Below are 17,077 nucleotides of genomic sequence, written 5' to 3'. Positions count from 1 at the left end.
ATCTCGCTCTAGGTAAATCTCCAGTCTCTGAACACATCAATGTCTGAAGTGATACAAGAGCAAGAGAGGCTGGACGAGGAATTTCAGAAGATTCGGCCTGAAAATAAGGTTGATCCCATACAGAGTCAGTCTCATGATAGCACAGCTGTCTGGGAGGCCATCACGCGTCTGGATAACAAAGTCATCAACAACACAGTGGTACTTAGTGCCTTGATTGAAGGCCACGAACAAGTGACTGCAAACATCAAGGACCTCCAGAATGGTTGGAGAGAACTGGACAATAAAATAGTCCAGACTGGCCGCAACAGCCAGATTCAGTTTATGGAGACTGGTTTGGAGGTGGAGGCAGCGAAGGTAGCAGTCCTTGACCGTATTAATGAGCTGAGCAGCAACATTAGCCTTCTCCAGCAAGCCCTGCAGGAGATGGAAACCGATGTTGACTATCTTTTTACAGAGTATTACAAGAATATAAGTTCAGCAAGAGGGGAATGTGACTGTATCGCTCTTGGAGTATCTGTGACGCAGTTGGAACAAACTGTAGCTAATGTGATGGCGATAGCGAATGAAAACAAGTTGTCACAGGAGCGTGAGGTGCAAGAGATGTTGGACAATCGGGACAATGGCGCTTGGGTCCCATCTGTGGAAGACCTCAAACTAGGGCTACTGAATGTGCAACGGTCCCTTTCTTTTGAGCAGGAAAAGAGCAGAATGTTACAGCACAATGTGACTCAGCTCCTGACCTCTTTCCTGGACAGCAAGCAGGATATTAAAACACTCCAGAAGCAGAACAGGACCACTTTCGAGAAGATCGAGCACCTAAGTAGCATTTTCGACACCTTGCTTCAGGATGCCGTTCGTCACTCGGAGGTGCTACAGATTTTGCTTGGGGAAGAGGTGCTGGAGTTCATACGCAGGACCAGAAACGGTTCTCATCAGGACCAGAAACGTTACTCTATACCAGAATTGAGGGAAAGCATTAGAGTCATGCAAGAGCAGATCAATAAACACAGCCCCAGCTTAGCCTCAATGGTGAACTCTGCTACCCCTCAGGTGACGGCAGCAGATGAGCCCTCTGTGCTTGCAGACTGGGCCTCGGTGGGCACCAAAAGGAGACATGGGGATGAAAGATTTGACCTCTCCGAGGAACTGCCGGAGTACTCTGATGATGACTTCTGGACATTAGAGAAAACGGTAAAAGAGCTTGGAGCTCACATCAAACAGCTTGAGGAATATCAATGCCCTTCTTGCTGCAACTGCAATAAAACTGCTACCACTGGTGGTGTGGAGGTGAAACTGCAGTCCGAGGTGGATACTTTGCGTAAGGACCTCGAGACCCACCTTGGAGTTTTTAACAGCATTTTCAGTAACACAGAGGGACTTGCTGACTCTGGGGTGTCGGTGGATTTGGATGAATTGTCAGCTTTGATGAAGAGAAAGGAAGCAAAGCAACAAAACAAGAAACAAAAGAGAGCAGACAAAAGAGCTGTTCAGACAGGAGACCAAGTGTATTTCCGCAGCAAGAGAGATGCATCTCTGGAGTCTGCAGGTAAGGAGATATTTAAACATATAGTACCATGTAAAACTTTTCAAACTCTGATAGTTCACCCAAAAATGAAAATTCTGTCAATTAATTACTCACTCTTATGTTATTCCAAACCAGTAAGACTTTCGTTCATCTTCAGAACACAAATTTGTATATTTTTGATGAAATCTGAGAGCTTTCTGTCCCTCCGTTGACAGCTTTGCAACTACCACTTTGACGCTTCAAAAAGTTTATAAAGAGATCGTAAAACTAATCCATATGAATTGAGCAGTTTAGTCCAAATTTTCTGGAGACACGATCGCTTTATATGATGAACATTTAATTTAGGCTTTTATCCACATATAAACATTGATCAGAGAACATAAACAAAAGCTCAACCGAACCTGTGTGATGCGTTAGAACAAACCTCATTGCTTCAGTCTGTTCATCATATAAAGTGACAGTGTCTCTTCAGAAAATTTGGACTAAACTACTCAATTCCTATGGATTTGTTTTATGATCTCTTTATGACAGTTATGTAGAAATAGTAGTACTATTTCTGTCAGTTGTGTAGCTGTAAAGAGAAGGACAGAAAGCTCTCAGATTTCATCAAAAAGTTCTTTATTTGTATTCCGAAGATGAAGGAAAGTCTTACGGGTTTGGAACGACAAGAAGGTGTGTAATTAATGACAGAATTTTCATTTTTGGGTGAACTATCCCTTAAACAATTTTCTTCTTTTTCATGAATTACGTTCTAAATTCATCTTGTTTTTTTTTCCCCTGCAAATGTCACCTCAGGGGTTACTCTGTTAAAGCACTGCACTTGTTTTAATATTCTTGTTTCATAATTATAATTAGTCCCACATGACATGCCAATAAAAACAAGATATCATGGCCACAAATTAAGAATTCATTCCCACAACTTTGTTTTAGTTAAATCGTGGCCAGGATTGATTCATATTGTATCTAGAGTACACGTTAGTTGATGTTTTATTTGCATGACAAGAGCACCCCCAGTGAAAGTAATTTGCAATTGCACTATCACGGCCCCTTTTTCCTTTCTCTCAGCATTCACATTTTAATACCTTACCATTATTATTTGATTCCAAACAGTGCTTCGTCAGCTCCCAGATAGTCCAATTATGTTCCTGGCCAGCAGTACAGAAGGTGCTAATGGATCTGGCACAATCCTTTTTGAAAGCGTGGCCCTAAATCATGGACAGCTATACTCACCAAAAACAGGCATATTTCGTGCTCCTACTTCTGGTGTCTATCTCTTTGTGGTGACACTTGACTTTGGACCAGGTCCCTCTCTGGCTCAATTAAAGAGAGGTGGAGAGGTAGCTGCCTCCTTAAGGCAGAACCCGAGGAAGTTGGGTGCACCTGCAACACGTGTCTGCATCCTGCAGATGGAGCAAGGAGAGGAACTCCGTCTAGAGCTGGTGCAGGGAACTATAGAGCGCAACAACCCACAAGATAACACATTTGCTGGCCTACTAATGCTGCAGACCACCTGAGAACATGCGACACTCTAAAGGTGAAAGACTGAAAGAAACTCTTTTTTTTTTTGCACTGCCCATCATTTAAATTTTTCTTTCAGGATCTGAGAAACTAAAATAACAGCTCATGTTGTTAATAATAGGGACAGGTTATTGAGACATGGAGCAAGATTTAGATGATGTGGCCCTGTCTGGTGGAATAGCAGAAGTCTTACATTTGGCTTCAATGTGACAACTACATTATATTCCTTACATGCGCTGTGCCCTAAACAGATTTCAAAATATTGTACTTTTTCAGTAAAATATAAGACACACCAAAAACACAGAAAAAAAAATTGTGTACTAAAATTATATATTTTTTAAAAGATTACATGGACAAATATTATACAGAGTATGAGGCCTACTTATAAGGTACCCTTTCAACATGGGGCTGAATAAACCAAAACATTTTTCCGAATTAGAGAGTAAAGGTCATTTAATATATTACACAGAGGTGGGCTAAAAGCACATTGAAATATCTACAGACATATATACAGTATGTTAAATCTCATGTCCAATCAACATACTTCATAACTAATTATGGTGAGAAGCCGCATTGTCGGTTTTCGGGTGAAGAACAGAAGCCATAAGGGATGGAAGCAAAACAATTTGAATAGTCACAATAAGATTTCTCTTTAATGCAATCAAATGGTAACTTGACGGTCCATTTGAAAATCCCTTTTCAGCCACAGAAAAGCATTTGATATAGATTTCACAGATTCATCTTTAGATTTAGATTGTATAGTAAAAGCTACAAATGTATTTTCATATACACTAAATTTAGTGTTTCTCTAGCATATTGTAGTGTATGTTGAAGTTAACCACGCTGAGGTGAGATAATGTTTCCTTTCTTAGATCTATTATTTATTTTCAGAATATTTTAAATTGTTTTGTTTTAATCGAGATGCCCGTTTGCCGTTTCAGGGCATACTGTATTAAAATCATGACAAAGCACCTTAGTCTGGCACTGACATTATCAAAGCGTTGTACATTCACACTTCCTGTCTTTAAGGGCCCACATATTGGTGTAAAGAGCTATTGTGAATTGTTGTTTTGTTGCTATTAACAAATAGCATTGGTCTTTTCAATGGCACTAAGAATAATAACAAGTATTCTGGGATACAACATTGCATTTTTTAAAAGAATAATAAAATTAAATCTGCATGGGAGTTCTGTAAACATGTTACGTAACAATAATGTGTATTTTGGACTATACTAGTTACCGAGATCGTATTTTGGCAGCCCAACTGAAACATTAAGACCTGATGACTAACAGATGTTACTTGCGGTCGTACCCTTCAACTTCTGGCACTTCACAAACAAACAGTTCAAAATGTGATTAATAACATTGGCAAGGACATACGATCAGAACATCACCAAATCCTTAAATATTTGTACTTTAAAGCAAGTCACATTTACACTGATAGCCTCCTGTACCAAAAAACAAAAAAAAACAACCAGCTTCTCTGAATGAAGGAAACTCAGGAATGTATCAACTGTATCACACCAACCAGAAAGCAGATATCCTTCCCACAAACACTGCATTGAGTTTGGCAACTCTGAAGTGGTATTCAAGATTGCCAAATTGCTGCTAGTAGGAGATCCCACTCGACTGCAAACATCAGTGAGTATGAACAGTTTTCTTAATTAAAATGAGCTTTTTGACAGCTGGTTTACTTTCTAAAAATATGGTCAATTCTTAGTGAAAGATTCAACTGACAATGTTTTCTATTCTGAGGATGTTAAAAATGGCATGCTTTAAACATTGCAAACAATATATTGTTTCATGCAACAAATCATGAATGGCATGCATCTCTTTATCTTTAAACTTCTGTCAGGGGTCTTATTTCATAAAAAACTTATTTTCATCAGAGAACATGTTGAGAGAAGATCTACTATATAGTTGAATTAAGATTTTTAAAAGCCACACATTAGGCTGCAAGAGGCACAGAATCTTCCTCTAGATATCCTACAACGGCTGTTAACTGAACGAGATTATATTGATAGTATATTGTTTTGCTCTGTTTTCAGTTCATTTACTACTATAATATATTTACATGTCATACATTAAATCACAGTATGCTTTACACAGATTCCATGAGAAGTCAACAGCATTTCATCCATATGGCAGGAGGTTTATCCCAGAATCTAAAGAAACATATTCAGAACAACTGAGTGTATTTTAAGGCAGTGGGGTTTACTTTCTCTCCCAAAATCTCCAGAAGGTCCCACTCTGCTGTTTTTGTTTGTTGCAGTAATCCTCTGATCCAACTTCGCAGTGATATAGCTTTCACAGAAAGCAGCAAAGGCACCATGCCTAATCCAACAGAAAAAGAGGGCTTGTTTCTCCTGAAGGGGACAAAGATGTCAAAAACTAAATAAAAGCCACTCCGCTGATCAGATTTTAATGTCTTGAGATTCCACCATTTTTGCCAAAGTCTTCTTGACTCGTAGGATGGTCAGGCGTGATGCAGGATTGTGGGCCCAGCATTCTGACATCAGCTTCAACATGGCCCTCAAGCACTGGGGAGACAAACTCTTCTCAGATCACAACATACATTTCTCTTCACTACATATTTATGACCTCAAGCTTCTATGCAAAGCTACAAATATTAAAGCTACTAAATCTGTAAAGATGCTGCAAATAAAATCTGTAAATATACTGCCATCTGCTGGTCAGAATCTTCTTAATGGCTCACCTCATCACTATTCCATCTATTGGATATGGTGGGCCGCAGTCCTTTGACGCACACAACCTCCAACATATCCTCATAAGATGGGTCTGATGGCACCATCTCATAATATGGTAGTTGATAGTCCTCAACGATACCTGGGAAACAATCAATGGATGTATTCATGAACTACAGTTTGAATTTTGTAAACACCCACAACAGGAACCATTTTTATTTTAGATTTAGATCAAAATATTTAAAGTTGTGATGTAACGGAAGTAGTGACAAATCTTTTCTTCTTTATTGTTATGTACATCTGAGTGAAATTAATTATCAAAAAGAAAAATGTAGGGTGGGGAAAAATGTAAAGCTTGGTTCAATTAATCAGTTGTTGATTGGATAGAGGCAGACCTGAATGCAAGCTTGCAGTTGACTGTAAGAAAGGGGCGGAGTTTAAGCTGACTAAATGACTAGATAAGTCTGGCATGCATCACCAGAGAGTAGTCTCTTGTTTCGCCAGAAGATCTTAAAGGATTAGTTCACCCAAAATTGAAGATTCTGTCATCATTTTCTCAGCCTCATGTCATTCCAAACCTGTAAGACTTTCTTTCATCTTCAGAACACAAATGAGGATATTTTTAATGAAATCTGAGAAATTTCTGTTCCTCCATTGACAGTCTACACAACAACCACTTTGACGCTTCAAAAAGTTCAGAAAGAGTTCATAAAAAAAAAAAATCCAAATTAATTAAGTGGCTTTTATTCACACATAAACATTGATCAGCAAACATAAACAAGCTCAACCAAACCAGCTTGAAGTGCAAGAACAAATTGGTTCAGAAGCTCAAACGTGCTGTTTAACATACGAGAACGAACCTCATTGGCTCTCGGATGTCAAGCAAGTATTCTTGAGCTTCCATTGAAAGTTTATGTTTATATGCCTAAATTAAATCTGTTTAGCGTATAAAATGATTGTGTCTCTTCAGAAGATGTGGACTAAACTGCTCTATTCATATGGATTAGTTTTAAGATCTCTTTATGAACTATTTGATGTGTCAGTTGTGTAGCTGTCGACGGAGGGACAGAAAGATTTCATTAAAAATATTTTCATTTGTGTTCCGAAGATGAACAAGTGTCTTATGGGTTTGGAACAACTCAACAGGTGAGTAAACGATGACAGAATTTTCATTTTTGGGTGAACTAACCCTTTTAAGATTTAAAGATTTAAATAAAAATTTAAAATACATGATTGAATCGATCACAATAAGTACATTTAGGAAATCGGTTGCTTTTCCATTTCATATTGACTTTAAAATGATATGGCTTGGGTATGAAAAGGCTCTTAACATATGCATAAAGCAAAATAAAAGAAACATTTGACAGTGAATTTTTTCATTGTCTCATGAATACCTCCAGTGACACAGCGTCGGGCCATTTCCCATATAACCAGCCCGTAGCTGTAGATGTCCGCCATAATGTAGGCCTGGAAGTGGTTCTTGTTCAGAGTCTCGTCCAGGACTTCTGGAGCCATATAGCGTCGGGTCCCCATACGTGTGCTCAGTGGGATGTCCACTTCATTTGTGTCACTATGAAAAAAAAGAAAAAAAAAGTTACTTCCTCAAAATGACTGAACAAACCACTTAAAACTAGCCTTTAAAACGAATGCAAAGTGACAATGCACCTGTTGAATTTCACAGCAAGCCCAAGGTCAGCAATGCAACAGGTGCCGTTTTTCTTTATGAGGATGTTCTTGCTCTTCAAGTCTCTGTGAGCAATGGCTGGTTTTCCCTGTGTGCCGTAGATCTCCGTATGCAGGTGACACAAGCCACAGGCTGCAGAGTAGGCCAGTCTGAGCAAGGCCTGTGTGTCCAGAGTGGTGAACTTCAAATAGTCATACAAAGAGCCGTTCTCATGGTAGTCTGTGATCAGGTACAGCTGTGTAGAGGCTCCAGTGCCATTTATATCAGCAGCAATGAAGCCTTCGGGCAGATTAAAGAGAATCGCGTCACATAGGAAAACATGGCATTGATACACAATTAAAAACACCACACTATTTTGAATGACATGAAGCGTACCTAGTACGTTCTCGTGTCTCATGAGCACGGTTTGGTAGATCTCTGTCTCTCTGAACCAGCTGGCCTCCTCTCGAGTAAAGAACACTTTCACTGCTACCTTCTCCCCCCGCCACCGACCAAGCCACACCTCTCCATATCGCCCTTTTCCAATAAGGCGCACTGTCTGGATCTGCTTCGCAATGGTGCGCTGCACCTGTAAGATGTGAATAGAAACAGTTAAAAAAAGCAAGCTGTTGACACTAAAATCCTACAGTCTGCATTTCTAATTTCTCACCAGCAGGGGGAGCCCAGAGCCACTGCCTGAGGTTTGAGACTGGTTGATGAGATCTTTCAGAGATTCTCCTGCTGGGATAAAGGCCTCGTCCTGCTCCAGGTCTCTGTGGTAGCGCTGCCTCTCTGTCTGCCACTTATACCTGACACAGGACACAGTCAAACATCTTTTTTTACATCTATGCCTGACGTCAGAAAGCTCTTTCCCGACTCTTTTAATATCAAGACAAAACACTTTTTAACAGATAGTTCAGTAAACAGACACTTTAAAAGATTCATTTGTTATAAAGGCAAACTTTTTCACAGTTGTCTACCCATGCCAAGGTATGGAGTCTTGCCCCTACTTGCAGTAACGGAAGTGTTTGTCTTTTAACAACAACAGGCCGTAATGTGGGTGGCATGTGTTTTCAACAGTGCTGTGCAAAATCATAGCAGTTCAGTGATGTGGGAAAACAGGCACGTCACAAGCGGCTATTATATGTAGGAGCTTCAGTGATGATCTCACCTGTAATAACAGATGACAGTGACACAGATGAGGGTGCAGAAGCACACAGACACTGAAATGAGGAAGGCCAGCCAGTGAGGGTCTGGTGGTTCTGCAAAAAGGTCAAGAGAAAACACATGTCCGTCATTAAGGCATTAGGTTAGCCTGGGCTCAATCAGCAGGCCTGTTCAGATTTTTACTTGCTCTGTCAACAATATAAATGGGCAAATTTAATCATATTTTAATCATATATCTGTTAATACATTTTAAAATTGAACTGTTGAAAACAGTTGTGCTGCTTAATATTGTTATCGAAAACCATGACACATTTTTTTTCAGGATTCTATGATGAATAGAAATAACAGATCAATAACAGCATTAATTTGAAATAGTAAAGATATTTAAAATGTTACAAAAGATTTCTGTCACGTTTGATCAATTTATTACAACCTTGCTAAGTATTAATGTCTTTCAAAAAGGAATTTTCAAATGATTCTGATGCTTAATAGACTACAAGTTACTCACAGTTTTCACTACGATCTATTTCAGATAGCTAGATAACTATACGCTACTAAAAATTTTAAATTAACAATCTTCACAGAAAATAACCATACAATGCCATGCAACTGCCAGGCAGACAGTACTGAAGCTTACCCGAGTCTCGAGGTGGCAACTCTGGCTTTAGGTCTCGATTACAAAAGTCTAACTGGCAGCACTCGATGGTTCGACGTGTCTGTGCAAACTGAGAATCCTGTGACAAATCCATGTCTCAAGTGAGTAAAACTTACAAAGTCTGATATTTATTTGTGCAACTAAAAGTACAAGACTCTTAAGAAAAACAGCTTCCCTTACCTTGCACTGAAAATGGGAGCCTTCATATTTCATACAGCCTGAGCTTAAGATCACGTCTCCATTTTCATCTTCTTCAATGATGGCGAAGCACTGCCCATTTGTCCTGTTGGGTTTCAAAGAAAAAGTAAATTTTTTTGAATACATATAAACAAAGCACAAACATATAATCACATTAAACAACGATCACTTAAAAATGTGCAATAGCCTGTGACACTTACTCGCAGGTGTTGTTCTTAGCGTCATCAGGGCAGTGACCTTGGCAATAGCAGCTAAGAAAGCGGGCAGCATCTTCTGGTGCCACAGTAGAGTCGTCCCCGGGCCTTCTGGAATCTGAGCCAGGCTTCACTCCAGTGCCCTGCAGCACGTGGTCAGGATTCTGCCCTGGTTTAAGTGACAATCACAATTAATGACAAGCTAGGTGCACAGAGACACTAAATGACCAGTAGCGCTTCATAAACCTGCATCTGTGGTTTCAGAAACTTTACTATACTACTGTTCAGAGGTTTGGGGTTAGGAAGATTTTTAGATATTAAAATGAATACTTTATTCAGCAAGGATGCATTAAGTTGATCAAAAATGATCTTTTGAACTTTCTATACTCAATTCAGTAGCTGTTTGACAGTTGGCTGCTTTTGAACCCTCATTTTGTAAGTCATGTGGCCATTCATGTTGGTGAGATTTTAATATAAACAAAATGCATTTAATATTTACTTGAATAATAAATGTTGAAGCAATGTTTATTTAATTCAAAACACAAGAGGTCTACATAATATTGGTTTATTTTAATAGGACATTAGTCTTTGGTATAGTACTGAAATAGAATTAATAATCATTGAAATTACTGACTACTAAAATTTAGGTATTGTATCAATCCATCAATCCATGATGTCCTACATTTTTAATTTCCCAACCTTTGCTCCTCTGTATTTGACAGCAAACCTGCTCCTGTTCAAATCCAGACCAACTAACATGTACAACCAGATCACCATGTCCCTTTCTGCCTTACACCATCACAAACATTTATTTTTCTTTTTATTTGAATTTCAGTTAAAATAAAAGGCCTCTGAGACATAGCGCTACTGACTTTACAATCTTTTATCCTGTCACAGTGCACGAGTATGTACTGCTTTAGCTTTCTGTTGAGCATGACTCCACTGCAGATGTTCCAGTCTAGACTTGTCGGTTAAACAGCTAATCACTCACAAAGCAGCAGTTTGAGAGATTGGGCGGCAGGGCAACACGGCGCTCGCTTTATCAGCTGCATTCCATCCTCAGATCCCATTACGAGTCTGTCTTATATAGCCTCTCTGTGTGCTGCCTATCTTACAATTAGACTGGACTCTCCTCTTGGACTAATTCTATTAGGACTCAGTGATTAAATAGAGAGCTGGTCAAGATAAAGGAGCTTCTGATCTTCAATTTACTGCGTAATTCAATGGATCGTCTACTATGTACATACACTGAAAATGTGCTTGATGAGTACACAAAACTCAATATAAACAGTATGAACCTAACAAAATAGGCAGTCTGAAGGAAATGCCACTAGAAATATGGTATCATGAATAACATTTACTTTTCCAAGCCTGTTTAAGCATATCACAGCAGCGATTGCTGCACCACTGTTAAATCTTCAGTGCCACGGCAAAAGTAAACATACTTGAAGTAAATGTAGCAAGTTAAACGGGTCGGAAACTGCATGATTCTACTGCGTTGTCTTCGCTGGCAGCATGCAATAATAAACATACATCATGACCACTGATGTCTAATTCACAAACGTTTACTTTTACTATTTGAATGACTTTTTTTTTTTTAAATATCAATTTGAAACATTTTACCATGCTGTGGATACTAAAAAAACAAACAAGTAAACTGTGGTGGTCTCCCACAGAAGCGTCATTAAGGGGTCAAAGACAGAATGCGTGACAGCAGGAAACATTAGCAAGACAGCCGATCACAACACAAATAAGGGTGCTGGAGAAACACCCTGAGAAAACAGAGCTGAAGGAGGCAGTGCAGTTAAAAGTCCAGATAAAGCTTGTGGACCTGCGAGACGCTGCCTTTGATACGCTCAGTCTGTCACAACGATTCTAGACCGCAAACTAAATGACGCATTCAGCCTTTCGAGTGTTCTCGTTCAGAGTGCGGACAGACTCCATATCTTTCTTAAGTAGATCAAACACACTGTCTCATCTTACTTTACTAAACTATAAAAATCAACTCTTAAAGAGAATTACACTGTCTAGACTTAATCTTATTCAACTGCTCGCAAGGGATTTCAATGAGGTCATTTCTGTAATTGAGCTACTCATAAAGCAAATGTAAGAGGTTGTGTGGCCTTGAGCCCAGGCTAAGGGAGACAGTCCACCTTTATGGCGGCAAACCCTGATGCACAGGGCCAGCATGGAAATTTCGCATTAGAAGGCTGGACAATGATCAAACAGGCAAAGTCCCAAAGAGGAACCCTGGGGATCCCTTCTCTATCACTCTTTACTCCTTTTTTTCCTTCATTCTCTTCACTCAGGGTCAGTGCTTGAGGGAATCCTTGAAGGATCTTGTTTTCAGTGCAACGGTACAAAAATCTATGGGAGTGGCAGAAAGTGTAACTTGCAACAATGTCAGGATTTCAAAACTCTCAAGCTCTTAAAGATGCAAAGTAGTCTTTCTGACTGGGCAAAGGAAATCTTTGCCCACTGCTTGACTGTGACTGGTTGTGGGCGATGATTGATGTGTCCGGGGCCCATAAGAGCCTACACATTCACATGTGTGCCTAATTCTGCCGCCAGTTACAGTGGAGTCTGAGGTCTGGCAGAGCATCCCCATAATGAGACTCTAGCAGATGCACACCATTACTCTCTCTCGTTCTCTCTCTCCCTAGTAGATTTGAGTCTACAGCAAAGTTGAATTATACCATTTCGTCTCAGAGCAATTCACTGTATCATTGACAAGCCTATATCACACTTAACATTAATTGTTTGTTCAATCTTTACACATACTTGAAATGGTAGTTTCAAGTAGCAGAAACCTTCATCTGGAAGCAATGAAGACTAACATTATGTAAAATAAAATTGAATTAAGTCGATATAGTGGAGTAAATTGTCAATGTGTCATTTCTTGGGCAAATTTACATGTATTTTAATGCGTTCACCTCAGGGAAAGCAAGTTAAAAGCCTGCCTGCATTTAAACACGTTTTCTTCTCCCCTAGGAGGAGTGCTAACCCCATTCACTATTCAGTCCAGCTAGAAGTCTACAATTGCTTGGGGGGGAAAAAATAACATTGGCGACTGAAAGCCCTCAGTTGCCTCCATAGTGCAATGTCACCTCTCTGTTTCTTGAAGATTATGTTTCAGAGGTGCAGACACCTGCCTGAAATTACATCTCAGGGGTGCATCTGATGAGCAAGGTAAAAAAGATGTACTATAGGGGTATTTAACTAGCTGTTACACAACTCTAACACTGGGAGAAACAACAGCGCATTGAAAAGTCAAATGTCCTCGCCTTCATGCCGCGTCTCTAGTTTCAACCATCTCCTACTTTTCTGCTGCATCTGTACAAAAATACACCGACAAGGACATTAGACTGATGTTTGATATAATATGAACTCTAAAGGAAAACTGAGCTGTTTGAAAATCTGACTACTGGGCATGTTACAAGACTTCTTCCCTTTCTCTCAACTAATTCATCAGAATCAAATAAAAGACAGCACCGTAAAGGCCATTAAAACTACAGAGTTAATCTGCAGTGGCTAGTGTTCAATCTAAGTCTGGATTAAATAAGATGATTTAAAACTTCTCAAACATACATATCTGATATGTAAATAAATAAATAATAAATAAAAGCTTAATTTGTTAATTCAAAAATTTAGGTGAATAAAAAAAACTTTATTATTAATACATTAATAATAATAACATTTATAAACTGCTCATGTTTTTTAGTCAGTGTGGAACAGCAAGGAAGCCATTTGTTATATCTAAAATCTGAGCACACTTATTAGGGGCTTAAATCTGAAGATCAACAACACAAAAGGGTTAAAGTATTTCCGGAGAGCACAGAGTGTTTGGAATAGTTTGTACCCACTAGCAATTGTGACAGTGTCATAGAGGAAATTGTTAATGTGCTAAAAAAGGAAGAGAGAGTAGCAACAATCACTTCAACAGCTTCCTTTAGTGGGGGGCCTCTGAGAGGCTCATGGTTCAGGAGTGAGTCACGATGGGAAAGATGTCTTTTGAACTCCCTGGCATGAGTAAACACATCAGAGATATCAGACGGTGTTCTAAACCTCAGCACAAACTATTGTCTGCACACAGACAGACATTCAGAATTAAAGTATGTTAACATCAACAATGTGAGCTAAAGTATAAAGCTGTAGGCAAGTTTTAACTCAAACTTTTTTTTTTCTGTGCCCTAAAACTGCTTTCCAAGCAATTGGCTGTTGCTGTTTGCCTTCACAGCTCATTGACTGTCCACAGGCAACCATCAGAGTTCAATGGGAAAATAGAGTTTAGTTTGATTCAGGGAGGGCGTTTTTATTAAACAAAGGTATCAGTTTTCTTTGACATCAGTAAACATCACGTTATCAAGCATATAGAAACGTTTAGATGAGCACATAGATCCTGCCCTGCTGTACTGCAATTTACATCTCACCACAATCTTACATCTCAAGAAAATGCAAAGCTCAAAACAACCAGTGTGCCAAAGCTTTAAACTAGTACCTTAAAGAAAGTGAAGGATTTTCCCCTGGACCTACTCTAATCACAACAACAGCCATCATGTTTGAGCTTTCAGCATGGCAGTGGTTCTAAAACGTGACGTAATCCCCTGAGGCATTTAACATCCTTCTGCGTACCCCCTCTCTTTTAGTCAAATTCCGAAAATTCCAATAATTTAATTATTAATATAATAAATAAAGCAATAAATTCAAGTAAATCAATTATTTCAATCAAATGAAATCAGTATCAACAAAAGCCAAAAGCCTGCAGTGCAGTGGCACAAGCTGAATCTAGATGTATTTAGTGTTGCTCAGAGGTGGCCTGAATGCAATTACAAGTGGCTGTATTTATGAATGGGTCACTGAATCGACTCCCCTGATTCGTTTAAAGCTGTAAATTCGTTCACTAACAAAACTGCTATTTGTTGGAGATACACAACAGTTCTGCTGTGGCTTGCATTGGAACTTTTATTTTGTTTCAAATTAGGGCAAACAATATTGACAATACTGTGTTTAAAATATATGTCACTTAATATTAACTTTGTTTGTTGAACTGTTGTATAAAATCAATGTCACATTTGCAATCATGTGGATATTTGGGAAAAATTGCATTCTTGCTCATATAATATATGACCAATATTAAAAACAAGAACTCTGTTTCTGTTTCAAAGAGTTCGAGTCTTAAAATCGGTCCCTACGCACTCTCTGTCTCTATATTTGTTCTTCATGCTAGTAAGTGCTAAATCCCCACTTTTACAAACGTACATTGTCGAGAATGGCAATAATGTAGCCTGATTTGCTAGGGCAGCATACTCTGCACTGCAAAGGATGAGGTAATTTAATTGGATGTCATGTATTTGACCTTTTACAGCACTAACAATTTTCCTGTTACTGTGTGAATATAATGAGTATTTGATAAGCTCCTTGTTCAGAATTAAATATCGAAACGCTTGTGAGTTTCAGTATCTCTGGAGATTACATTCATGCGAAGTGTTTACATGTAATAATCGTTGGAGCTGTTCAGCTTGAGTTTGCATAGAGGAGGCGCAAATAGCTAGACAAACTCCAAGCACCATATCTGAATACCTACTATACGTTTAAGACTAGGCATGGTTTATGAAATGAGTATGAATATAAGCTAAAGCTACTGTGAATTGTAATATGAAAGAAAGGAAAATGGTGCGAAGGGAAGAAAAAAAACACCCTTACCTCCAGCGCAGAGCCTGAGAAGAAGGTAGACTCCAGTCAAAACCACAGTAACAGACAAAAGCTGTGCCATTGTCAAACAGCCTTGCCGTAACCGTTGAGGGTGAGGATGAGATCAGTGATGACAGAAGCTTATGCTCCTAAAATCCCAGTGAACACTAACGTACAGGTGGAGCAATCAAAGTTATGGCTCAAGGGACAAAAGCAGAGGATAAGAGGAAGAGGTAGGAGGATGTCGATGGCACTACAAACTCAAAGGTCCCTTCTCACGGGGTCCACGGCACTAGAAAAAAATAAAAAAAGACAAAGCACATGTGATGAGCAGATACCAGTCTCAATGCATCTTTCTAGATAAGTTTGAACAATGTCTAAAACACATAGTCCAAAATTGCTTTGCTTTAGTTACACTTTGTGAGGTTTCACTTTCAAACAGGCATACCTTTGGTCCGCAATGTAATCATGTGAATAATGTAATCTTGTGAACTCATTTTTATGGTCCTATATGACCTTTTTGTAATAAAGTGTAACATAATAGAAGAAAAGAACCTGCAGGGTAATTTTTAGACATACAACAAATATCTTTAAACATAATAATAAACTCCCAATCTTATGAAAAATGCACATACTCCGCTTTTGATTAGGCAATGTTGTAATTTTTCTTGGTAGCACCGAACATCATTGCCCCCTTGTTTTTTCTGGGCTTGACCCCTCAACCCGTCAGGCCGGCGCTACTCTTGAATGCTGAAACATGCCCAAATAATTTGATGAAGGATGTTCCGCAATTACCCCGTTGGCCCCTTCCAGCGTTAATAACGTGATGTGTCTGTTCCCTTGTAGGCCTGTGCGTCTCGCTGCAATTAGTGGCCTTGAGCGAAGTCTGTGCTGAGGGGGGGACAAATTAGTGGCGGAGTGGGCCGGTGTCTGTCACTTCTGATTTGCCCAAGGGGGACAAAGAGCCCCGACCTGTGCCCCACTTTCACACATCCCTGACTGGATAACAAGGGAACAAAGCTAGCCTCCGCAAGGCAGGGGACAAGATAGCTGTGCAGGCACCTACACACAGAGACAAGAAGCTGCGGCTAAGTGTGTGTGCTAGGTTAAGTGGTACACAAGAAGCAGGATCACAACCAGGGAAAGTTGAGGCCTGCTGCAAAAGACATGGATGAGATACCCCACAACTTACCAGGTTCAAACCCCAAATGGTATAAAAACTACTTTAAATTTGAAAGTGTACACAGGTATGGTGTAGATACTATTTTAGTCAAGCACAACGGAAGTTTCTCTCTTGCATCAGGAATGAAATATGGGGCTGAAACCATAACTTTCATGGTTAAAATAATGGGAAGAAAGTCAACACAGTACAGGAGGATGTTTAGAGGTGTTAGTTACTAAACTGCCAACGTTTACACTACTGTTCAAAATTTTGGGGTCAGTACAATTAATGTTTTTGAAAGATCCCAGTCTTCAGTCCTTCAAAAATCATTCTAACATACTGATTTGGTGATCAAGAAACATTTCCTATTTTTATCAATGTTGGAAAAACAGCTGTGATGCTTAATATTTTTGAGGAAACCTTGATAAATTTTTTTCAGGAATCTTTGATGAATAGAAAGTTCATATAAAACAGCATTTATTTTATAATTATTTACTGTCTTTACTGTCACTTTTGATCAATTTAATGTGTCCTTGCTAAATAAAAGGTAATAATTTCTTTCAAAAAAGTGATAATTATGAAACCAAACTCATGGTACA

At 39.1% G+C, this 17,077-nt stretch overlaps 2 protein-coding genes across 5 annotated transcripts in view; one reads left to right on the top strand and one right to left on the bottom strand.

The window, feature by feature from the left end:
- Positions 1-3,478, top strand: part of mmrn2a (multimerin 2a) — a 17,476-nt gene extending 13,998 nt beyond the window's left edge. For both annotated transcript variants that reach the window (XM_051916159.1, XM_051916157.1), the window contains exons 7-8: positions 13-1,546; positions 2,636-3,478. In XM_051916159.1, coding sequence (XP_051772119.1) covers positions 13-1,546; positions 2,636-3,039 — 1,938 coding nt within the window. In that variant the 3' untranslated portion in view covers positions 3,040-3,478. The remainder of the gene's footprint in view (positions 1-12; positions 1,547-2,635) is intronic.
- Positions 3,357-17,077, bottom strand: part of bmpr1aa (bone morphogenetic protein receptor, type IAa) — a 25,700-nt gene continuing 11,979 nt past the window's right edge. Inside the window, exons 3-13 of one of the 3 annotated variants that reach the window (XM_051916174.1) lie at positions 15,329-15,608; positions 9,632-9,794; positions 9,414-9,516; positions 9,216-9,312; positions 8,583-8,673; positions 8,082-8,220; positions 7,808-8,000; positions 7,414-7,711; positions 7,143-7,318; positions 5,760-5,890; positions 3,357-5,583 (exon numbers count right to left, since the gene is read on the bottom strand). In XM_051916174.1, the coding sequence (XP_051772134.1) occupies positions 5,458-5,583; positions 5,760-5,890; positions 7,143-7,318; positions 7,414-7,711; positions 7,808-8,000; positions 8,082-8,220; positions 8,583-8,673; positions 9,216-9,312; positions 9,414-9,516; positions 9,632-9,794; positions 15,329-15,398 (1,587 nt within the window). In that variant the 5' untranslated portion in view covers positions 15,399-15,608 and the 3' untranslated portion in view covers positions 3,357-5,457. Of the gene's footprint in view, positions 5,584-5,759; positions 5,891-7,142; positions 7,319-7,413; positions 8,001-8,081; positions 8,221-8,582; positions 8,674-9,215; positions 9,313-9,413; positions 9,517-9,631; positions 9,795-15,328; positions 15,609-17,077 lie in introns of all 3 variants that reach the window. The other 2 variants (XM_051916175.1, XM_051916172.1) reach the window with 2 other exon arrangements.

The sequence above is a fragment of the Ctenopharyngodon idella genome, chromosome 13 (genome assembly GCF_019924925.1).
Source record: "Ctenopharyngodon idella isolate HZGC_01 chromosome 13, HZGC01, whole genome shotgun sequence".
NCBI lineage: Eukaryota > Metazoa > Chordata > Actinopteri > Cypriniformes > Xenocyprididae > Ctenopharyngodon > Ctenopharyngodon idella.
The sequence above is the reverse complement of the archived record's forward strand: the minus strand, read 5'-3'. Positions and strand labels throughout refer to the sequence as shown.